The 23,657-nt window shown below is 40.5% G+C and overlaps 1 protein-coding gene across 2 annotated transcripts in view; it reads left to right on the top strand.

The window, feature by feature from the left end:
* Positions 1-23,657, top strand: part of Cog3 (conserved oligomeric Golgi complex subunit 3) — a 152,086-nt gene that overhangs the window by 124,275 nt on the left and 4,154 nt on the right. For both annotated transcript variants that reach the window (XM_068386773.1, XM_068386774.1), the window contains exon 10: positions 16,119-16,325. In XM_068386773.1, coding sequence (XP_068242874.1) covers positions 16,119-16,325 — 207 coding nt within the window. The remainder of the gene's footprint in view (positions 1-16,118; positions 16,326-23,657) is intronic.

The raw sequence follows: 23,657 nt of genomic DNA, 5'->3' as shown, positions 1-23,657 counted from the left end.
ATTAGTTCCTCCAGAACAAGATCAACATCCTGGCTGTAGTCATTGGGACAGCCCAGACCGTATTCCCTCATCGGAGGATAACTCTCCTATTAAGCGATCTCTTTTATCGTCTAGTTTTGTGGCCCTGGAGGCCTATTCTGAAAGTCACGATCCCGTTTTGCTTTCAGGTCGTTCCAAACGTGACGTTTATTATGAGAGTCCCGTTCATAGCAATGACGTTCATGTACAGACGTTGCCGACGTCACGATCTATTCCGAGTGCGGTTCATCAGAAGTTAAGTGTTTTGCAAGATATGCAGTTAAAGCTTTCTTCTTTAATGAAAGCTTACGATCCTGTTCCTGTGCGAAAGGATCCTTTGCTTGCTGTACGTTACGGTTCTGGAAAACGTGATTCAGGTCTTCAACCTTCTAAACGAGATTTGTTACGTCATGCGGACGTTACCCCTAGTGTCAGCTTTTCTGTTAAACGAGATGCAGAGCATAAATCTCGACGTAACTTTGATCGACAGTCAGTTAAGTCGAGTCGTAACTTTGATCAGCAGTCACTGCAGACGTGACGTCGAGCGTCAGTCACCGAAGTCACGATATGGCATCGAACAGCAGTCACTGCTGTTACTACGTGACGTTGAACGTCAGTCACTTCAGTTACGTGTAATAGAACAACATTCTCTGCAGTCGCAACGTGACATCGACCCTCCAACTTTAACTTCTGATCATATACAAGTTGATGTAGCCTGTCAGGCTTTACTTTCACGTCATTCTGAATATAAATCTCCTTCTCGTAAGACTTAAGATTTATCAGATGATGTGCCTTCTGATGAAGAAGTTGATGACCCCCTTTCAACTAATGTACCTTTGGAGATTCATTCAGAAGAGGAGGAACCTAGGGTTGTCCAACAATCCCTTGATTTTGAAATAATTATGAATATCTTTAGGGAAATTTTTCCTACTCATTTTGTAACGGCTGCGCCACGTTCTCCGCCGTCTGAGTTTACTCTTGGCATGACTTCTTTGACTCCTTCATATACGAAGTTAGTTCTCTCTCTCGTTCTTCCAAGAGAGCCATGCGCTTACTGGGAGACTGGTTGGAATCCAGGAGAAGTTTAGGAAAGTCTGCTTTTGCTTTTCCTCCTTCTAAATTAGCTTCTCGCTCGAGCGTCTGGTATGACACAGGACAAGTTCTCGGCTTGGGAGTACCTGCCTCTGCCTAGGGAGACTTCTCAAGCCTAGTAGACTCTCCTCCTCGTCTAGTCATGAGACGCTCCAAGATTTTATGGTCTTCTTCAGAGCTAGACCATCTTCTTAAAGGAGTTTTTCGAGCGTTCAAAGTATTTAATTTTTTGGATTCGTCCCTGGGAACCTTAAGTAAGAAGGTCTCTCCAGCGGACAATGATATTGCTGTAAAAATTATGTCATGCATGGACAAGGCCATAAGGGATGGCTCCAATGAACTGGCAGCCACGTTCACTGCAGGAGTACTTAAGATGTAAGTGCACTCAATGTATTCATTGTAAAGACGAAGTTCACAATGGAGACTACCAAATCTGTTTTGGCAGCAGTAAGGGAAGGCGACTGGATGGTCTCTCTCGACCTTCAGGATGCATACTTCCACATCCCGATTCATCCAAACTTTCAACAATATCTGAGGTTTTGTACGGGAAAGCAGTGTACCAATTCCGAGCACTGTGCTTCGGCCTCAGCCCTGCTCCTCTTGTTTTTACAAGGCTCATGCAAAATGTAGCAAGCTTTCTACATATGTCAGGGATCAGAGCCTCCCTTTATTTGGACGACAGGCTAATCAAGGCGTCATCATTAAATCGCTGTCTGGAGAACCTCAAATGGACATTAGACCTAACCAAGGAGTTAGGTCTCCTAGTGAACGTAGAAAAGTCACAACTTACTCCATCCCAGACAATTTTTTATTTAGGGATGGAGATACAGAGTCGAGTTTTTAGGGTTTTTCCGTCTCCCACAAGAATGGAACAAGCTCTGCTAAAAGTCTGTCACTTGCAAGAGAAAAGCAGTTGCTCAGTAAGAGTTTGGATGAGCCTCGTGGGAACTCTTTCATCACTGGAGCAGTTTATCTCTCTGGGGAGACTCAACCTTCACCCTCTCCAGTTTCACCTAAACCACCATTGGAACAAGGAGAGGGGCTTAGAGATGATCTCTATTCCTATCTCCAGCTCAGTCAAGACATGTCTGACTTGGTGGGACAGCAACATCAGACTTCAAGAAGGTCTTTCTCTTGCGATCAAGAACCTAAACCATGTGTTGTATTCAGACGCATCGGATTTGGGTTGGGGAGCGACACTGGACAATATGGAATGCTCGGTCTTTGATCCACAGATCAGAAGAAACTCCATATAAACTGCAAGGAACTTCTGGCAGTCCATCTAGCTTTAAAGAGTTTCGAGAGTCTGGTTCAGAACAAGGTGGTACAGGTGAATGCAGACAATACCACGACCTTAGCGTATATCTCAAAACAAGGAGGGACTCGCTCTCACTCCCTTTTTGTCACCGCAAGGGATCTCCTCATTTGGTCAAAGGCAAGAAACATCTCTCTTTTGACGAGGTTCGTGCAAGGAGAAATGAAATGTCTTAGTGGACTGCCTCAGCAGAAGAGGACAAGTCATCTCCACGGAGTGGACATTACACAAGAATGTGTGCAAGAAGCTATGGATGACATGGGGTCAACCCACCATAGATCTGTTTGCGACTTCACTGACAAAGAGGCTCCCAACTTACTGCTCTCCAGTTCCAGATCCAGAGGCAGCCCACATAGACGCTTTCCTGCTGGACTGGTCTCACCTAGACATCTATGCCTTCCCACCATTCAAGATCCTAACAAGGTTCTTCAGAAATTCGCCTCTCACGAAGGGACCAGGTTGACGTTGGTTGCTCCCCTCTGGCCGTCGAGAGAATGGTTCACAGAGGTACTTCTATGGCTGGTGGACATTCCAAGAAGTTTACTGTTACGGATGGATCTCCTTCGTCAACGTCATGTAAAAATATTTCATCAAAGTCTCCCCGCGCTTCGTCTAACTGCCTTCAGACTATCGAAAGACTCTCTAGAGCTCGAGGGTTTTCGAAGGAGGCAGCTAGAGCGATCGCAAGGGCTAGAAGGTCCTCTACCATCAGGATCTACCAATCTAAATGGGAGGTATTTAGAGACTGGTGCAAGTCCTCCTTTATTTCCTCTTCCAATACCACTGTAGCACAGATTGCAGACTTTCTACTTTATCTTAGAAATGATCGCATCCTTTCTGCCTCAACCATTTAAGGCTACAGAAGCATGTTAGCTTCAATTTTTAGACATAGAAATTTAGATCTGTCTAATAATAAAGATCTTCAAGACCTTCTCAAGTCTTTTGAGACTTCTAAGGAGCGTCAGATCACTACTCCTGCTTGGAATTTGGACGTGGTCCTTAAGTTCCTTTTGTCTGAAAGGTTTGAGCCGTTGAATTCAACCTCACTTAAAGATCTTACACTCAAAACTCTCTTTTTAGCGAACTTGGCTACCGCAAAGAGAGTTAGTGAAGTACATGCCTTCTGGAAAAATATCGGCTTCTGCTCTACTAAAGCAGTATGCTCGCTTCAATTTGTTTTTTTAGCCAAAAATGAACGACCATCTCGTCCATGGCCTAAATTGTTTGAACTTCCCAGTCTATCTGAAATTGTTGGGAACGAAATTGAAAGAGTCCTTAAATTTTAATTAAATAGAACCAAAACGCTGCAAGGTAATTCAGAGGCTTTATGGTGTTCAGTTAAAAAGCCCTCCTTACCTATGTCAAAAAATGCGTTATCATATTTTATTAGACTTTTAATTAGAGAGGCTCACTCTCATTTAAGTGATAATGACCTGAAATTGCTTAAGGTTAAAACTCATGAAGTTAGAGAGGTGGCAACTTCAGTAGCGTTCAAACAAAATAGATCCGTTAGAAGCATTATGGACGCAACCTTTTGGAGGAGTAAATCTGTGTTCGCTTCACATTATTTAAAAAATGTCCAGACTCTTTATGAGGACTGCTACACGTTGGGACCATTCGTAGCAGCGAGTGCAGTAGTGGGTGAAGGTTCTACCACTACATTCCTTTAATCCCAATATCCTTTTTCTTCTCTTGAAACTTTTAATTTTTTGGGTTGTACGTGGAGACTAAGAAGTCTTCCGCAATCTTTTGATTTGGCGGGTGGTCAAACTTGTTTCTTGAGAGCGCCCAGATCAAGGGTATTGATGAGGTCCTGTTATGGGGGTGTTCACCCTAAATATAACAGCTCCTAGAAGTCTTTCAGCACCCTGAGTGAAACGCTGGGCTTCATAAGGATAGCGGACTAATGAGGCAGAGTAATCATCAGAGTCAGCTTCCTTATCAGGTACATATACTTAAGTTTGTTTTTTGGATAATTGTCAAAAACTCTTGAGCTTATATTCCTTTAATGTTTTAATACTGGTCTCTACCCTCCACCAAGGGTGTGAATCAGCTACATATATATCCACCGGCTAAGTTAAATATTTAAAAATGATATTTTCAATTTAAAGTAAATTTTTTAATATACTTACCCGGTGGATATATATAATTAAAGGCCCCCCCCCCCCCTTCCTCCCCGATAGAGACCCTACGGACTGAGAAGAACTGAATTCCTGGGGAAATATATGCGGTACCTGGCCGGCAGTCGGCGCTAGTGGTCACACCCAGCAACCACCACGGCGGTCGCTCGCGAGTTTTTTTAATCTGTCGACCGTCGGAAACGTTAGCTACATATATATCCACTGGGTAAGTATATTCAAAAATTTATTTTAAATTGAAAATATCATATTTTCTAAGATGGGTATTAATTTTAATGTTGGTAAGGAATCTGTTGTCAAGGGTAGAAAAGAAATGTGGTATTTGTTTTAGTTCATATTTGTCTCATTTTAGTTCACAATTGTCTAAAGTAAAAGACATGCATGAGGATGTTTAGTCATCTACGAAAAAGAATCGCAATAAAAATAATTCCATTTGTTCCTATATAGATACAAACCTCCATCTTTCAATAGGAGTATGATTTCAGCACAACAGGAAACTCGCCTGCGAAAGTATATAACCAGATGCTGGTAGTTGCTGGCAGATAGCTGGGGAAGCCCCTCCTCTTTGCCAGCTAACCTAAAAGCCACTTTGACTTCAGCCGATGAGTAGTACTGACATACTATCAATTGACAAACTTGGCTTATTAATTCTTATTTTTCTAGTTAATTGTGTGTGTGTTTTGCTCTGGAATTCCAGGAAAACCTTGCGGGAAGTTAATGAGCAAGCCAAATATCCCTATTCTTTATGTCCTGGCTGCAGGAGCATGACTATATGTAATCTTCCTCTTGTGAGGAGTGTAGGGAGTGGTCTACCTCCCAGTGGCAGGAGTTCGGCAAAAAGAGGAAAAGGAAAACTAAGAGAGATTCTTCTCCTTTCAGTTCTTCTGCTAAAGTGAAGAAATCTGCTGGTTATCTTTCTTCCCATCTTGGAACTTGGATATCAGATCCTTATCCGTCACCCACCTTTGGGCGAGAATATGAAGAAGGAAGACATCGATAAACCTCGAACAAGCCCAGAGTGAGACCGCTATCTGCTTCCCTAGAGGACACTGGCCGATGATGCCTTAAAGATATTATGACCCTCTTTAGGACTAGAAGGAATGCCTTCCAAAGAGAGACTCCTGGAAGCCTTACCTTTATCCTAGGCAAAACCTCCATCACTGGAGCCTGCTTCTTCTGCTGCACCTGTGGAAGAAGCCCGTGGCTCTCCCAACTCAGGATTGACATTGACGGCAGGAATAGCTAAACAGTTATCCTCACCCTTAGAGGCACTGTCAGCTTCAAGGAAGCATTTTATCTCCTAACTTGGACCGGCTTTACAGGACAAACAGGAGTTTCTCTCCAAGATAACATTGTTGTCTTGCCAAGGGCTTTTCCTTCTTCTCCCATCAGGAGGCGTATAATTAGGTCCTCAGAGGAAGAAATCCAATGTAAAGGAATTAAGTCTTCCTACAGGAAAAAAAAACCTCGAGTAAGTGCACTTCCTTTTTAACTCCACCTGTACACGCCAAATAGCGTACAGTCTTCATTGGATCTTATGCCTCATTGCGTACGTATCCCTATCCACACATTCACTCATGATTTTGAACAAGGTTCCCCTTGAATGCAGTCGATTAGTAGTATGCATCCCTTTGTGTATCTATGCTACCTGGAATGTTGAAGAGTCACTTGTTCACATTTGCCCCCCCCATTCGCACAAAGTTTGCGCTTCAGAACACTCCTGCTAAGTTTGGAGTGCGATTCCCTACAATTTAGAAGATTCCCATGTGCGTGAATATGTGCATCAGGAAGGATACTCTCCTGTTTGCCAATGAACGTCTCTGACAGTACACCAGCCTACGGGGACGCACTTCTATGAGTACTCTTGATCCCTTCCTTTAGGAAATTCCAGATAGTCTCTTAGCGTGCAATCGATGAAGGAGAAACTAGAGAGTCTTCCAGCTCAAAGTCCTGGGCTTTGGGCTGGCAGTAGCATCCCCCTCCCAGATATTCACTTGAGTGTACACTTTTGTCTTGTCCCAAATATCTCGATGATTGGCCGAGTCTATTGTCCTCTGAGAGGCAACTCCTTTAACATGGTGATGGAATTCTCTCATTTTGCTAGGATCTGGGGATCATGGTGAGTCTCACACCCAAACATTTGTTGCTGTTGTAGATTACCTGGCCCTATCGGCTGGACATGGGCTCTTGCAATCTTGCAGTCTGTAATCCCAGAACAAAAGATGCATTACCTAGGGATGAGAGTAGACACAGCAGTAGGGGAAGCCTTTTCATCGGACGACTGAGTGACCAGATACGAAAAGGACAACTGAGTGACCAGACACAAAAAGGTAGCACACCTTTTTTAAATTGCCTAAAGCTTCCAGCTTGTCAATGGCAGCAACTCTTAGGCCACCTGTCATCGCTAGTAAAACTAGTTCCCCATGGCCGTTTACATTCAAGATTGTTACTACGGTGTCTAAAGACACTTTGGTCTCAAAACAAAGACCTCCTCATTGCCTACTTCAGGTGCAAAAGGAGGCCAAATCCGATGAAAACCTGTTCAGAGAATCTCTGGTGGAATCTGTTACACCACAATTTGTTCACAGATGCATCAAAGAAAGTATGGGGCACATATCTAAGAGAAAATGTAATCTCAGGCTTCTGGTAAAAAACTTAGAGGGACCTTCACAGCAATATTCAGTTGGCTCTAAAGTCCCTCCAATAGGCTTTTATAAGTCACTTGGTAGCATTGATGAGAGATAAGATGGTCGTAATGGCCTACATCAACAAACTAGGAGGTACAGTGTCTCATCATCTATGCAACTTAGCAAAACAGGCCCTCAAAAGGTCACAGAACAACCCGAGACACCTATTGGCTAGGTTAATTTCATGGAAAAGGGATATGATAGTGAACCAGGGCATATTGTGGGGGTCAGAGTGGTCCCTTCACCCTAAGCGGTAAGGAACCTCCTGACTTTGTGGGGTTCCCTGCAACATTGGAGGACACCTTTCAACACACCTGAGAAGGCCTAGATATCTATACTTTTTCACCATTTTGCTTGCTCAGAAGGGTAATCAACAAGGTGTGGAATACAGTACCCAAAACCTTAAAATGACTTTAGTAGCCTCTAAAATGGCCGCATGCAGAATGGTGCCTAAACCTGCTAATGCTGTAATCCAAGGCTCCAGGACAACTACCCATGTGAAAGGTTTTTCTATGTCAACCACATCTTCACAGACCCCACAGTTCCTTGACATATTGTACATGTCTCTTCATGGGTGGAGGTCATCCAGCTTCTCGAGAGCGAGACATTTTTCTAAAAAAAAAAATTTGCACATGAGGTATCTGAATACCAAAGATGATTATCTATGTCAGTCTATAAAGGCAAATGGCCATCTTCTGTGATTGGTGCCATGGGAGAGAAATTTCTCTCGTTCCTTCTATACAACAGATAGCAGATATTAGTCTTTTTCCAAAGAGAAAAACTCATTTTAGTCTCAGTGTTGGTTGAGAGTTTAAAACAATCTTGTCCACCAAAATACCTCAAAACTCCCTTTTGGAACATAACAAAAGTTCCTAAGTTTTTAATAAAGGCCCCTCACAAACCATTAAATAAAGCATCCGATAGGGGCCTGTCCCTCAAAACCAGTTTTCTTTTTGCTTTGGCGTTGACAAAACGAGTAAGCGAGCTACATGGACTGTTGAATCCTGTCAGTCACACAGTAGATTGGAAGATGGTATAATTTTCCTTTGCTCCTGAGTTCAAAGCAATGACGCAATACCCAGCCAAAATAGTTTACTATTTGATTCATTTTCAATTTTCTGCCTTAAGAATTTACAGTAACTGACAATCTGTAAGAGCTGCTTTGCCCTGTGAGGGCACCACGATGCTATCTCATTAGAGGACAACTATTCGTACCACGACTGCAGAACTTGTTCCTCAGTGCAGGAAGGCTCAAGAAAAAGAAAACCAGGAAAACCATCTCTTTCTGGCTTTTGGAAACCATTAATAGAGTGCTGGACTAGCGAATAGACAACCAAGGACAACTGACTCAGGCACGCATTCACAAAGTCAGAGGGGTTGACGTAACATTAGCGTTTCAAAAAACCTTTCGGTGAGTAGGTCCCTGAAGGCAGGGGTTTTGAAATGTCATACAACCTTCACAGCTCACCATGTACAGGAATGCACCCACAAGTTACTAGACACTTTCTCCTTAGGACATGTGGTAGCTGCTCAGTGGGTGGTGTAGCATACCGAGCTAGCTCCCTCATAGGACAAAAAACATTTCTTCTAAGATAATGGTTAAATTAGTGTACGTGAAAATAAGAATGTTTGACGTTCTTTCCTCTTCTCTTTTCCCCTTCCTTGGGATACAACGGTTGGACTGTTAAGCTGCTGAAACTAACTTTGATGTAGGCGAGACACCATACCTAGTGTTAGGAGAGAAGTTCTTTCCCCCATACTCCTGATAAAGGGAAGATGGATAGTAATGTGAACCCACTAATTTACAGCACATGTAATTACAGACAAAATACCCTTGAGGGTAAAGTTATTCCCTGACCACTTGTCTATGAAAGTTACTTGGTTTTATCCCCTGAGAGACTAGTAGTAGGAAGTGAATTGGAGTCAACACCTTTGCTCCTCAAAAGGACTGAGTGTTAGACATACCAGGATTTTTAACCAGGCAGTTTGGTTATATAAACTTCCTCCCTCCTATTAAAGGACAAAGATTTTTATCCGTATAGGAACAAATTATAAAAGTTATTCATATTTTTCCTAACGATACAAATGTTACCCATTGTCCTAAGTTATATTTCCCGCCTCATCCACCCCATAAGTTCTAGTGGAAGGTCAAAGTGAGATAGCAGGGAGGCGGTGCTTCCTCCACTACCTGACACCTCATTTTGAATTTTATCTGATGAGTTTTCACCTGTGCTAAAATCATACTCCTATTAAAAGGCTTAGGTTTGTAAAGTTAGAAAAAAATACAAAATTATTTTTAGAATTGGTAATTTTTCTTATTTTTCCTAACTATAGTAGGGTCCCGAATTTTGCAGGAATTTGGTCGATTAATGGCCCCACATAAATGAAAAATCGCATATTTCGAAACACATAACAGGAATAATTCCATTAGGGCCATGGCAAACAACAATTTAACTATTCAAATGCGTTTACCACCCATTTTCATTTCTTTCTATGTACTATATTGTATTTTTCCTAATATTAAATAATTCTTATAAATAGATAAAACATTCAAAATGTTTTAAAGTTATAGTAACTTGAAAAAGGTTAAAATTACAACCAGGAAGGGTGTAAATACCATATATTTCCCCATATAACACAACCTATAATTAGTAGTAATTTTAATAAGTTTGATTCATATCTGTTGTATAAGACAACATGTGAATAGCAAAACAATCATTGTATATACTAGCTTTTGTTGTATGAAATTAGCGATCGCATAAATGTGGAATCACATGATACGAACACGCATAATTCAGGACCTTACTGTATACAAACGTTACCCCCAGTCCTTCAAGTTATATTTCCTGCCTCATGCAGGTGAAGGTCAAAGTGACTTCTCAGCAAGATAGCAGGGGAAGGGGCTTCCCCCGCTACCCAACACCACTTTTTAAATTTAACAAGTTTTTACCTGCGCTGAAGTCATACTCCTATTAAAAGGCTCAGATTTGTAAAGTTAGAAAAAATAAAAATTATTATTTGAAATTGATGATTTTTCTTCCAATTTTCTTAATATTTTATAAAAACTGCCGGATGTGTATTAAATATTTGTGCAATTTCAGAATATTTTGTAATTCTTAATTTGCAGTCTTACCAAAAAATTACTTTAAAAAATTCATATCTGAAGCATTAATTAAAAACTAACATATAACGTGATATAATGCACAAATTAATTGAAACATAACATAACATGATATACAGTACAGTGAGCCCTCGTTTATCGCGGTAGATAGGTTCCAGACCCGACCGCGATAGGTGAAAATCCGCGAAGTAGTGACATCATATTTATGTATTTATTTAACATGTATATTCAGACTTTTAAAACCTTCCCTTGTACGTAGTACTGTTAACAAACTACCCTTTAATGTACAGAACACTTAATGCATGTACTACAGTACCCTAAAATAAAACAGGCACAAATATTAAAGGCGATTTTATATCATGCGTTTCCTAAACACGCCAAAAAGCACGATAAAAAATGGCAACCAATGTTTTGTTTACGTTTATCTCTGATCATAATGAAGAAACAAACGCATTTACACATCTGTGTATAGGTTAGTTTTTGCATCAATTATATTGATTATACAGTATGTTGATTTTGTTATTACCAATGTTTTACTTAATTTTTCTTAGGACTTCCAAATGAAATGTTTTTCTTTATGACGCCGCCTGAAACGGCGGCGTCATAAAGTACGCTTCATCTTCGATCGTAATAAACAAACTAAGGCATTTAACGCGCATGATGAAAGTGATAAATAATGATATTACAGTAAAAGCTTTTAGAAAATATGTTATTACAAATATTATTTACCGTATCTATATAAAATCATACAGTACATACTGTACGTAGCAAAGCAGGAAAACAATTTACGAGAGAGAGAGAGAGAGAGAGAGAGAGAGAGAGAGAGAGAGAGAGAGAGAGAGAGAGAGAGAGAGAGAGAGAGAGAGAGAGAGAGACGTGAGAAAGTGTGTGTGTGTGTGTTGTTTTATGTACGTAAATGTAAATTTTAAACAAAAAAATATGATAGGTTATAACATGTATATTCAGACTTTTAAAACCTTCTCTTTAACTTAATGCATACTAAACTAAAACAGGCACAAATATTAAAATGTTGGAATATTAAAGTAAAACATGTATAAAAAAAATAAAGATTGTTACTGTACTCACCACAAAAGAAGTTGAAGAAAAACTTGAATGATGATGGCGATGAATTTCCTGCACAGTAGATAGAAATGATGATGATGAAGCTGATGATGTCTTCTACTGTGCAGCCAATGATAGTATTTTACGTCTCTTCAGACGGAGGTGTCTTTTCCTGGGACACCTTTTCAACTTCTTCCTGGGACACTTCTTCAATTTCTTCCGAAGGCGTAGTAGCAGGAGGAACTGGCTCTTTTTTGCGAGGCTGGAAGAACATTGTGATCGGAAGTTGCTGCCGCTGCTTCTTTTTTCGCCCGAAGAGCATCCTGTAGGGAGTCATGACGTCATCGATCTTGTTGCAGAATTGCATAGAACGAACCATATCCTCGTCCCACTCTTGCGACATTTCTTTCAACTCCTTCGCATGGTTGCAGAACTTGGCAAGCCATTCTAATGTTAAGCCCGTTTCTTCGACATTTTCTTGGGTGTCTTCCTGTGTTTCACTGTCTTCTTCACTGGCCGATTTCGTCAGGTCTTCTAGGTCTGCGTCAGTTAGCGGCTGGGAATGGCAGTCCAACAACTCATCGACGTCTTCAGTCATCATGTCGCCAAACCCGTCACCTCCAATTATCGCAGCCAACTGCACAGATTTGCGTATTGCAGAGTGTTGAATCTCGGCAGGTGTAAATCCCTCGTCATCGTAAACAATCTGGGGCCACAACTTCTTCCAGCTCGCATTGACAGTACAGGTTTCATTTCTTGCAGTGCCTTCTGGATGTTCTGCAGGCACGTGGCTATTGTGTACTTCCGCCAGTACGCCTTCAAATTGAAAGTTTCATCCTCATCATCTTGGGCAGCATCCACACATGCAACGAGGTCCGCCAAGGTATTCTTTGTGTAGAGGGCCTTGAACGCCCTGATAACCCCCTGGTCCATCGGTTGAATTAATGACGTGGTGTTGGGTGGCAGGAACTCAACCTGAATGCCCTCATGCGACAGATCAGTTGCGTGTCCACCAGCGTTATCCATGAGGAGAAGGATCTTAAATGGCAAGCCCTTCTCTACGAGATATTTGCTGACTTGCGGGATAAAACACTGGTGGAACCAGTTGGAGGTCAGCATCTTCGTAATCCATGCTTTTTGATTATGCATCCAGTACACGGGAAGGAGATTCTTATTTTTATTTTTCAAAGCGCGAGGATTTTTCGACTTGTAAATAAGCCCCGGCTTTAGCAAAAATCCAGCAGCATTGCCACACATCACGAGGGTTACGCGATCTTTGAACGCTTTAAAGCCAGAGGCTTTGGCTTCTTCTTTAAACAGGAAAGTTTGCGACGGCATTCTCTTCCAAAACAAGCCGGTCTCATCCATATTAAACACTTGTTCCGGCTTGTATCCACCTTCAGCGATAATGTTCTTGAACGTCTCATTCGCGTAAGTTTCAGCAGCGGTAGTGTCAGCGGAAGCAGCCTTGCTATGCAGGGAAACGCTTTTCAGGCCGAAGCGTTTCTGAAACTTCGCGAACCATCCTTTGCTGGCGGAAAAACGTTGTTTCTGAGGCTGGGAATCAGTGGATGTCCCTGGTTGAGGTTCGTCTACATCATCTTCGTCTTCTTCAGCATGGTCGCCATCGTCGTCTTGAGGTTCCTTTGCCGCAAAATTCTCATACAAGCCCAAAGCCTTGGTTCGGATGGTGTTCGTATCCAAGGCTATGTTCTTCTTCCGGCAGTCGGCAATCCAGACTGCTAAATCACCTTCCATACGGACGATCGTTTTATTACGTGTGGTAACGACTCCCTTCGCTGATCTGCTAAAGGTGATGGCAGCCATCTTTCTAATGTTCGCCTCGTCCTTCTTGATGTAGCGAACGGTGGATTCGTTCACTCCAAAATGGCGGGCTGCGGCCGTGTAACTTCTGCCTTCTTTTAACATATCGAGAAGTGTCACCTTCTCAGCAATTGTCATCATCTTTCGGTGGCGTTTAGGCTCACTACCAGCCTTAGTAGAAGCAGAACGCTTGGGAGCCATTGTACAGTAGGGGTTAAACAGAAAGTTTAACAAAAAGTTCAACTTAAAACAGTCACGCACAGCACAGATTAAAGTTCACAGTAACGTAGCAGCATCTACCCGGCGAGAGAGCGGCAAACGAAGTGGCCGCGAAAAGATGCTGCGGGTTGGAGAAGCGGTCAAAACACCAATCACAGGTTAGATTTCAAAACTTGGGCTCTAATTCGTCATCTATCAGCACTTGAACCAATCACAGTCTGTCTTACATGCTACGTAGTAGTTACCAATTCAAATACAAGGTACTAACGTATACAGCTTTACGTACGCTATTTTACGCTTGTTTTGTTGTAGGATATGTACGCTTATTCGAGATGTGGCTTTTGCAACAAAGAATATTATTGGATGCAGTACTACGTACGTATACATACAAAAGATTCATGGAAAAGATGCACATCCATTACATTTGTAGTAGTAGCCATCAGCAGCCTTACACCATTCAAATACGGTATGACTGCATCTGATTTGCGTTTCATGTTCGATTTAATTTTACTACGTACTGTATACTGAATTATCGTATGATCACATTCTCTTTTCGTGTTTTATTTCTTTCTGTACTGAATTATATGTCATATGTAATGCAATGAACCATCAGTAAGAGCAGATATTACTAATTACAGTATTAATGGAATTAACGAAATACGTATTTGGGGTCTTCATATATCGCGGTATTTTCGAAATTTCCGGAAAATCCGCGATATATGTATATACATGCGTTATGAAAAAAATCCGCGAAGTGGTGAATCCGCGATAGTCGAACCGTGAAGTAGCAAGGGCTCACTGTATGCTCAAATCCAAAGTAGAATATATTGGGGTAAAAGGCTTCAGCAAACGTTTTAAGAATATTTAAGGGTCCTGGCCGGTATGCCAATACGTATACAGTATAGGAGTATACGATGAAAAACGCAAAAGCCTGAAAAAATTCACAGAGCTTCGTATGGCAATGGAGAATGTGCATAAAAAATATTTTGGCAAAATTCCTCTTACTTTTTTAGTTACAAGGTAATTAGTAAAAGTAACTCAATAAGCTAAAAACATTGATCCCTACAAGAAAATGCAGTATTTCTTCTGTTGTAAATTTTGATAATTATTACATTCTAATATAAAACAAATTGTGAGCAATGGCATCTGTATAGATTCCATGAGTCACAAGACAAAGTTATTATTACACCGTTCAGTGCTAGCACAAACCTCAGAGAGTACACGTTTGAGTTTGACATCTGACATTCGCTCGCTTTTACGTCCTTTTTTCTTGGTTTAAGCAAGAATTTTATCATGCCAAAGAGAAAAGTAAATTTCAACATGTTGCTTACATAAGAAAGAAGAAAATTTGCTTTAATAAGAGTTCAGAAGTGGGTAATATCGTCAATATTAGCAGAGTTAATGAAGGATAAAGTGTGTGTTGTGGATGAAGGAGCGACTGTCTTGCCTGACCAGGAACCCAAAGAAGCAAGATATTGAGCAAAGGGATCTTTATTTATGATTACATTATGATAAATAATATTGTTTTGGTTTATTAATACCCAAAAAGGAACTTACATACATACATATACCAAGGCACTTCCCCCAATTTTGGGGGGTAGCCGACATCAAACAAACCACTCCATTTTCACCTGGTACGCCATACTTCCCAATGACACTTTCTACCTCTCCAGCACCCACTCTAGCATTTAAGTCACCCATGACAACTACAACTACATAATTCCTTCTACCCAGTCCTTCTACACACCTAGTTAATTCATTCCAGAACTCATTCCGCTCTTCTTCACTTTTCTCACAACCTGGCCCATACGCACTGACAAAAGCCCAACATTCTCTACCCAACCTAACCCTTACCCACATTAACCTGATGATATCTCCTTCCATTCCACTACTTTACCTGCCATCCATTCACTTAGCAATAAAATTCATAATATTCAAGACTTATTAATATTTTCTTTGTAAGAATACAATGAAAAACTTTGAACGCCCGTATCTCAGAACTATACTTTTTGACCTTCAGATCCTATCTTCTCCCTTAGTTTTAAAGATAAAGCATTCAAATTTTGTATATAACTAAGAAAGACATTATAAAACAATCAAAGAGAGCCCTTTTTCCCAATTCTTTTTTTTTTACATATTTTTTCTTACTTTCTTCCTGGATTTATAGGGTTTATTTTTTACCATAATGAAAAAATTCATAAAAAAAAAAAAAAAAAAAAAAAAAAAAGCTATTTGATTGGAGGTCTATATCAGGTCTAAATAGGGTAGTAATCGCAGGTCGTAATAATAAGCATCAAGGGAGGAGATAGAATTTGAAAAACAATAATTTTCAGGATAAATCGCCCTGGTGTCGCAAAACCGAAGGTTAGAGGCATAAATCCTATACAGTTTGGAGATGTCCTAAGTCACATTATTAAGTGGTATGAATGTCAAAGTCCTGTCTTTAAGAAATGGCATTAGCCGACCGGCCACCTTAATAGAGGGTTAATATTGGTACCAAATTAAACTACCATCTAAACCATGTAAATCAGCTCAGTTGTATACTAAAGTTTGCCAAATGAAAGTTATAATTATTGTTTTTATCAAACTGTAGTGCAGTTTGATTAGCATACTATGATTAATTTTTGCAAATTTTTTTACAGGTAACTGAATTGCGCATAGACTCGAAGCGTGATCTTGACAATCAATTGAAAACTTTGTGTGAACGGTTGATTTTCACCTGCACTGAAACTCTTTCAAGTCCACTTACTAGATTTCTTGCCAAGGCAGATGTTATATTACAAATGAATAAAGAAGAAAATGTCAAACCTATTGTTTTGAAAAACCAGCCATTTGCAGTACCAGAGAAGGTAAGCTCTCCTTTGTGTATCATGCTAGTGATTAATTAAATGATGTACAAACCAATGTTATAGTAATATTAATCTAGCAGGAGTAGAAAATTTTCAAAATTTAATTTTCCGTGTTAGGGTGTTGCTTCTCTTCTTACCCCTGTTTCATAGATTATCCTTACTTAGGGTGATTACAAACTTATGGCACCTGGTCCTTGTGAGCATTTCATGGATATTGTAAAGATTTGTTAGGAAATAATCTCGTAAGAGAATGTTGTTCACAGCTTTAAACTTTAACAGAATTTTTGAACTTCTAAAAGTGGCATATTGTCTCGTTGGTAGGAGGCATCACCAGTAGCAGCGAATACCATTAGCCCTCCTCAGTGTGGCAACTGAATGCATTGCCAAAACTCGTTTATCAACTGAAGTTAAATGCAGAGTTTTTAGGTCACACTACAATTGGCAGTGAAATGCATTATCCTGAGCCATTCCCGGGGGCATCAAAGAGAGGGTGACACTACAGGTTTTTACCTGCAGGCTTGATTATTCCCTGTTTCTTAAGATTAAAGTTTTTCCTCAACCTGGTCCTTACAGGTGAAAGGAATCTTCTGTCTTGAAGTGTTAGTGCTAAAATGTGAAGTATCATCTTGAAATGGATACCCATGATTGAGAATTGCTAAATTAAAATCTTTGGAGATCAACACTCCTATGACCTCTTGTAGAAGATATTCCTTTATAACTTGAGGTGGTGTGGTAGCTAAGATTGCTTACACCTCACATTTGATAATAGGATTGACTTTCAAAATTGGCTTTTGGAAGTTTCCATTCATTATGGCAAACTCTTGAAAATGACCATAAAACAGGAGAGGAGTTTGGGTATTCTTGTTACATCAAGTCCTGGCAGAATAAGATTGCTTGCTTAGGGTGAGAGCAGCTTGGTATGTACCCAGTCCTGGCAGAATCAGACTGCTTGCCTAGGGTGAGAGCAGCTTGCTATGTATCCAGTACAGGTGCCATTCAAGATCTATTCATTGTGACTCATCAGCAAAGGATGTTGCAGACTGCTCATGTGGATGACTAAAATTTCAAGATATCACGGTATGTTAGCAACCATATACAGTAACTTCAGTATGCAATATGTAACCATGTGATAAGATAGGACACGTGTTACAATATCTTAAGAGGCAGTGCGAGAAAAATCCCAAATGATGAAAACTGTTTTTCTGTGGCTATCTAGCCTTTTTGAAGTTAGAGGTTGCAATACTTTATCCAATATGGTGGCAGATGAGACACTGAACTTAACTGGCAGGACATTATTGTAACTGTTCTGGACTTGACCAAAACTAGCACAGTATCAAAGAAGCAAGCATCGAAATCAGTTTTGATATTCAGATCGTTCTACTCGTCATGTTTTTCTTATCCTTTTGTAGGCAGAGGTGAGGCATAACAGTTTAGACCTGACAGTTTAATGAGTTCTTGACCAAGGAAATTAACATATAGCCTACACTAATTTTTCCTCTCTGCATCTTTCCCCTTGGTAGCCATCAGGGTCATCCTGAGACTCATTTTAGCTAATTGTCTGTTGAGTAGCTAATTGTCTGTTGAGTAATGGTCAAATTAAGCCGAAAGGTAAGCGCATCCAGATTGTCTTGGGTGTTGGAAGACATCCTTGAATGCTGCCAACAGATCTGGAACTGGAGAGCAGAATACTTAGTTTCTTGTTCAACTGAGTGGAGAGCAGAATACTTAGTTTCTTGTTCAACTGAGTGAAGAGCAGAATACTTAGTTTCTTGTTCAACTGAGTGGAGAGCAGAATACTTAGTTTCTTGTTCAACTGAGTGGAGAGCAGGTTGATTGATGGCAATTCCCCAAAAAGCAACCAGCCTTTCTGACACATGAGGATGAAAATCCCTCTCTCGACCCCACACTGTGTTCTTGGCGACTAAGCATGTCTGCTAGAACCTTTCCTTTTGCTTGGAATGAACCATGCTGACAGCACTAATGTTTTGTCCACTGCCAAGGTGTGCACTTCCTTTGCCAACTCATAAATGCTACATATTTCTCTTATCAAACTCTATTGGAAAGCTTGCAATGCTAGTAGCACTGCTTGCATATCCTGCAGGTTGATATACAGGTGCTTTTTTTTCATGGATTAAATCTGTGAGGGGATGAGACTGTGAAAAGCAACATTTCTGGAAGTGAAAAGTCAACTGAAGCTCTTCTGGATAGGTTTTCACTGTTCAGCCGCCAGGCCAGATTGCCCCATACTTCTTGTTCCACTAGAACCTAATGCTTTAGGAGATAGCTGGCTGCTGACCAGTGACACTTCGTACACCAGGGAAGTGATCACTGGTAGAGACATCCGTGGAACAAGCCTCTCCAATGACGAAAGATATCCTAGAAAACACTGTCACTGGTTAGACATTAGTTCTCTATTGTGCAGAAACAAGTGTGGAGACTCCCCAAGTTTGTAAGTACAATTGTCCGATGGGAAGACTTTCTGCTCCCATATCTATCCACATACCCAGGCGTGAGATTGAACTTTTCCCGATTGGTCATAATATCCAGATCATAGCTAAAGGAAAGAAGTCCGCTTCGATCATGGAGCAACTACCAAGACAGGTTTAGCCAATCATCGAGATATCTCTAAGAGGCAAATCCTGTTCACTGGGCCCAAGCAAAGATGAGTGTAAATATTAATGTTAATGCTTGAGGAGTGATAGACAGGCTTTGTACTAGTATGCTACTCCCGAGGATGAAGCAGAAGTAATTTTTGTAGGAACAATGGATGGGTATCTGGAAGTAGGCATCTTTCCTGGTGAAGGATCGTATACTTGCCGTCACAATCTTGAATGATGTTTGCAGAACAAACTGTTTTAATGGTGAGAGGGCTGAAGACTGGTTTCCAGCCCCTGGTGACTTCTCCATCTAGAAGACTTGACTGCAGAAGTATTGAGAACAGTGTCCGACGACTTTGAAAGCTCTCTTGTCCTTCATCCCTTTCAGCTGTGCCACTAGGGCCATAGCATTCTAATATTTTGGGAGAAGGCCTGAAACATCAGTGGTGCAAGTGAGAGGAGGGCAAGACTTCCATCACCCAGCTAACCCTTTTTGATGTTGCTGCCCAATGGCTTGATAGGAATACCAACTCATGGCAGCGGGAGCAAGGAATGTGAAATTTAGCATCCTCTTCCCCCCTTCTTTCATTCCTCTACCACCCTTCCTGGACTGACCAGACTAGGCAAAAAGGTGGAAAGCCATCCATGCCTTTCTTCATGGAGGAAGAGTTCGAGGGTGCAAATCAGACTTTGCAGGTCCCTAGTCTTTTCCAGTCTCGTTCTCAAGGCATGGTCGGGCTGTTATTGCCTAGTCCCTTAAAGGCCCAATGGATAAGGGTGCCATGAATAGTCTTCTTTCACTTCTCCATCAAGAAAAGAGATGCAGTCACTGTAGTGTTCCTTAAGAATAGCGAAGCGAGAAGCAAGAGTATCCCTCCTCTTCAGGATCTATTTGCCTCACTGGTTTGCTGACTAATGTGCCAAGAAAATCACAGCATTTACTCCTGAAAAGACAAAGTTGGTGTGCTTCTTTCACATCTCGAGATTTGACAAATCCTGAGTCATCGTAAAGTAGGCGACTGCAACTGACCAGTGGTTGATCCAGGAGGTCACTTGGAAGCTGGCTATGGTAGCAGGCATAAGTGCTGAAAACGAGGTGCTCTTGTGCTTGACTCTCCCTCAGGGCCTGAGATGTATCGATCGGTAAAGGAGACAGGTTTGCATCCTCTGAAACGTAAGTAGTAGGTTAGCCATGGCACCAGCCACCTGTTGAGATACTACCACTAGAGAGTTATTAGGTCGTTTGATTGGCCAGATGGTACTACATTGGATCCTTCTCTCTGGTTTATGGTTCATTTTCCCCTTGCCTACACACACACCAAATAGTCTGGCCTATTCTTTACATATTCTCCTCTGTCTTCATATACCTGACTACACTTGAGATTACCAAAGAATTCCTCTCTCAAGGGGTTAATACAGCACCGTAATTTTTCAGTGGCTACTGTCCTATTGGTAACGGTAGAAGAGGCTCTTTAGCTAATGTAAGCAGCTCTTCTAGGAGAAGGACACTCCAAAATCGAACCATAGTTCTCCAGTCTTGGGTAGTGCCATAGCCTCTGTACCATGGTCTTCCACTGTCTTGGGTTAGAGTATCTTACTTGAGGGTACACTTTGGCACACTACTCTTATCTTATTTTCTTCCTCTTATTTTGTTAAAAATTATGTAGCTTGTATATGAAATATTTATTTTAAGGTTGTTACTGTTCTTAAAATACTTTATTTCAATTGTTAATTACTTCTCTTATCTCTGTGTTTCTTTTCCTCACTGGGCTATTTTCTCTGTTGGAGCCCCTGGGCTTATAGCATCCTGCTTTTCCAACCAGGGTTGTAGCTTATCAAGTAATAATAATAATAATCTATCATTCCTTCAGAGGCTGACCAAATACTAGTTGCTTTATCCTCTGAAGAGCGAGCAGGAGAGAGTGGCACCAAGCAGTGCACAAGGGCATCACGTAATTACTTGTCACTGGATGGAGAGTAGCGTCTCCACCAATTGTGCGAATGGGTTGTGGCATCTCAGTGCTCATAAGAGAGCAGTCCTATAAAGTCCCGTTTCAAATTCCGTCATCATCATCATCAGGTCAAATCAATAAAATAACACCAGAAATTAATTTTCCATGCCAAAAAACCGTATAACACATATTTTGTATAGCACTCCAAGCCAAACCAGGAAAAAGTTAATACAGTATTTTGAACTGGTGACGGCAGCCATTTTTTAATTCAGGGCTCTCAAAAGTTATGCCCACACTTTTGGCTGGGGCTTGGGGGCTAAATTTCTTTATTATCCCTCCAAAAAGTCAAATCCAATGAGAAAAGTACCTCCGCTGTCAGTGGTCACGGAACTTATGAAAATGACCCAACTATATGTCTTTTGACACAAAGGGACTTGATTAGATTTTACCAGTCATCTCTATCTTGAGCTTTTAAATCAATACTTCTCCATTCATCATCTCCTTCTTCAATCTTCATACTCCTGAGCTATGTAGGCCTCTGTCTTCCAACTTCTCTAGTGCCTTGTGAAGCCTAGTTAAAAGATTGGTGAACTAATCTCTCTTGGCGAATGTGAAGAGCATACCCAAACCATCTCCATCTACCCTCACCGTAATCTCGTCTACATCTGGCACTCAAAATGTCTATCTTAAATTTTCATTTCTAATCATGTACTGAAATTTAACTCCCAATATTCTTCTGAGGGCTGTGTTCTCAAATCTACAAAATCTGTGTCCATGCAGTAACACCGATCTCACTAAACTGATATATAGCCTGATTTTTATATGTAGTTTCTGTTGATTTGATTTATAAATTTTACGTAACCTAGCCATTGTCTGATTTGTTTTTTCAATCTTTGATTAAAATCCCAATTCTAAAGACCCTGTATCAGAGATCATAGTTCCTAAATATTTAAATGATTCTACCTCATTAATCCTTTCTCCTTCCAATGATATTTCATCTTCCATTGCATACTCCATTCTCATCATCTCTGTCTTTCTTCTATTTATTTTGAGCCCAATCTCATGGGATATTTCATGCATTCTGTTAAGCAAGCATGGTAAATCCTGTGGTGTTCTGCTAATAAGAACAGCGTCATCAGCATACTCTCAGCTAATTTCTCATTACCAATCCAGTCCAATCCTTCTCCACCATCCCCAACTGTTTTTTTACATTACAAAATCCAGGAGGAGGATAAACAACATAGGTGACAACACATTCCCTGGGAGTATGCCACTGTTCAGTGGGAATTCATTTGATAGGACTCCATTAACATTAACTTTGCAATAGCTATGCTCTTAATCAAAGTTTCATATTTAAGAGGAACTCCAAAATAATGTAGTACTCCACAAAATTGGCTGGTACACGCTATCAAAGGCTTTTTCATAGTCCACAAATGCCATCGAAAGTAAATTTCTATATTCTACACATTGCTGTACATGTCTTGCAATGAGAATTTGGTCAGTACAACTTCTACCTTTTCTAAATCCAGTTTGTTCATCTCTCAGTTTTTCGTCAATCTTTCTCTCTAGTCTCTTTAGAATAAGCATACTATATATTTTCATGACACTGACGTAAGAGTGATGTGTCTGTAATTATTGCAATCAGTCAGATCTCCTTTCTTCGCCATTTTCACCAACATTCCTAGTTCTCATTCATCAGGTTTTGCCTTTACGCCACATTCTACAAAATAACCTTGTAAGTATTATGCGAGTCACTTCATTTTCTGCCAATATCATCTCGTTATCATATCCAGGAGCTTTTCAGCTCTTTGAGTTTTTTTTATGGTAGCTTCGACTTCAAACACTGAATTCATTCATGGGCACATCAAGGTCTTCCTCAGATTCATGTATATCAATTAAATTACTCCCTTCATATCTCCTATTCGTGACCTCACTAAAGTGTTCCATCCAACGTTGCCTTTTGTCATCTTCTGTTGTTATAACAGATCCATCTCTCTTTTTGATGGGTATATGCTTCTTTTTCTTTACCTCTGTCAAGATTTCATTAATAACTCTATGAGCAATTCTTACACCATAGCTACTCCCTGAATTCATAGCTTTGCGAGCCTCATCTGTTTTCCTGTCTAAATGATCTCTCCAGTCATTCCTGGATTTTCTTTCGAACTCACTATCAGTACTGGTTCTCAATGATAGGAAGAGCCATTTGCATCAATAGACATAGGAGGAGATGATGATGATCAATACTGGAATACTTAGCATGCTCTACCTTATAATTTTCATTACATATTCAAAAACTGTCAACAAACAATTTCTGTCCATCTCCTTTATATAGTATCCCAAGTATCATTTTATATTCATGTCTTTCTCCTTGTAACTGCATGTCCTACAACTTCACTACCAACTGGCTGATATATGCTCTTATTATCCCACCATTCTTTGTTACCTTTATATAGTATCCCAAGTATCATTTCATATTCATGGCTTTCTCCTTGTAACTGCATGTCCCACAACTTCATTACCAACTGGCTGATATATGCTCTTATTATCCCACCATTCTTTGTTAATTATCTGCTTTGTCTCTTAAGAATCTAAGACTGCAAATTGATTCCTATATTCAGTTGCAAAGATTTCTCTATGTTCATCTTCAAGAGTTTAGTTGTATCAAACCTAGGTATTCTATCTACCTTTCTGTTGGGTGCTTTCAATTTTTTTTATTTCAGTGTGGCAAGGAGGAGCTGGTGATCAACACCAATATCTTCGTTTCCACCTCTATAGCTTCTTAC

The sequence above is a fragment of the Palaemon carinicauda genome, chromosome 14 (assembly GCF_036898095.1).
Source record: "Palaemon carinicauda isolate YSFRI2023 chromosome 14, ASM3689809v2, whole genome shotgun sequence".
Taxonomy (NCBI): domain Eukaryota; kingdom Metazoa; phylum Arthropoda; class Malacostraca; order Decapoda; family Palaemonidae; genus Palaemon; species Palaemon carinicauda.
This window is presented reverse-complemented; position numbering and strand designations above follow the sequence as displayed.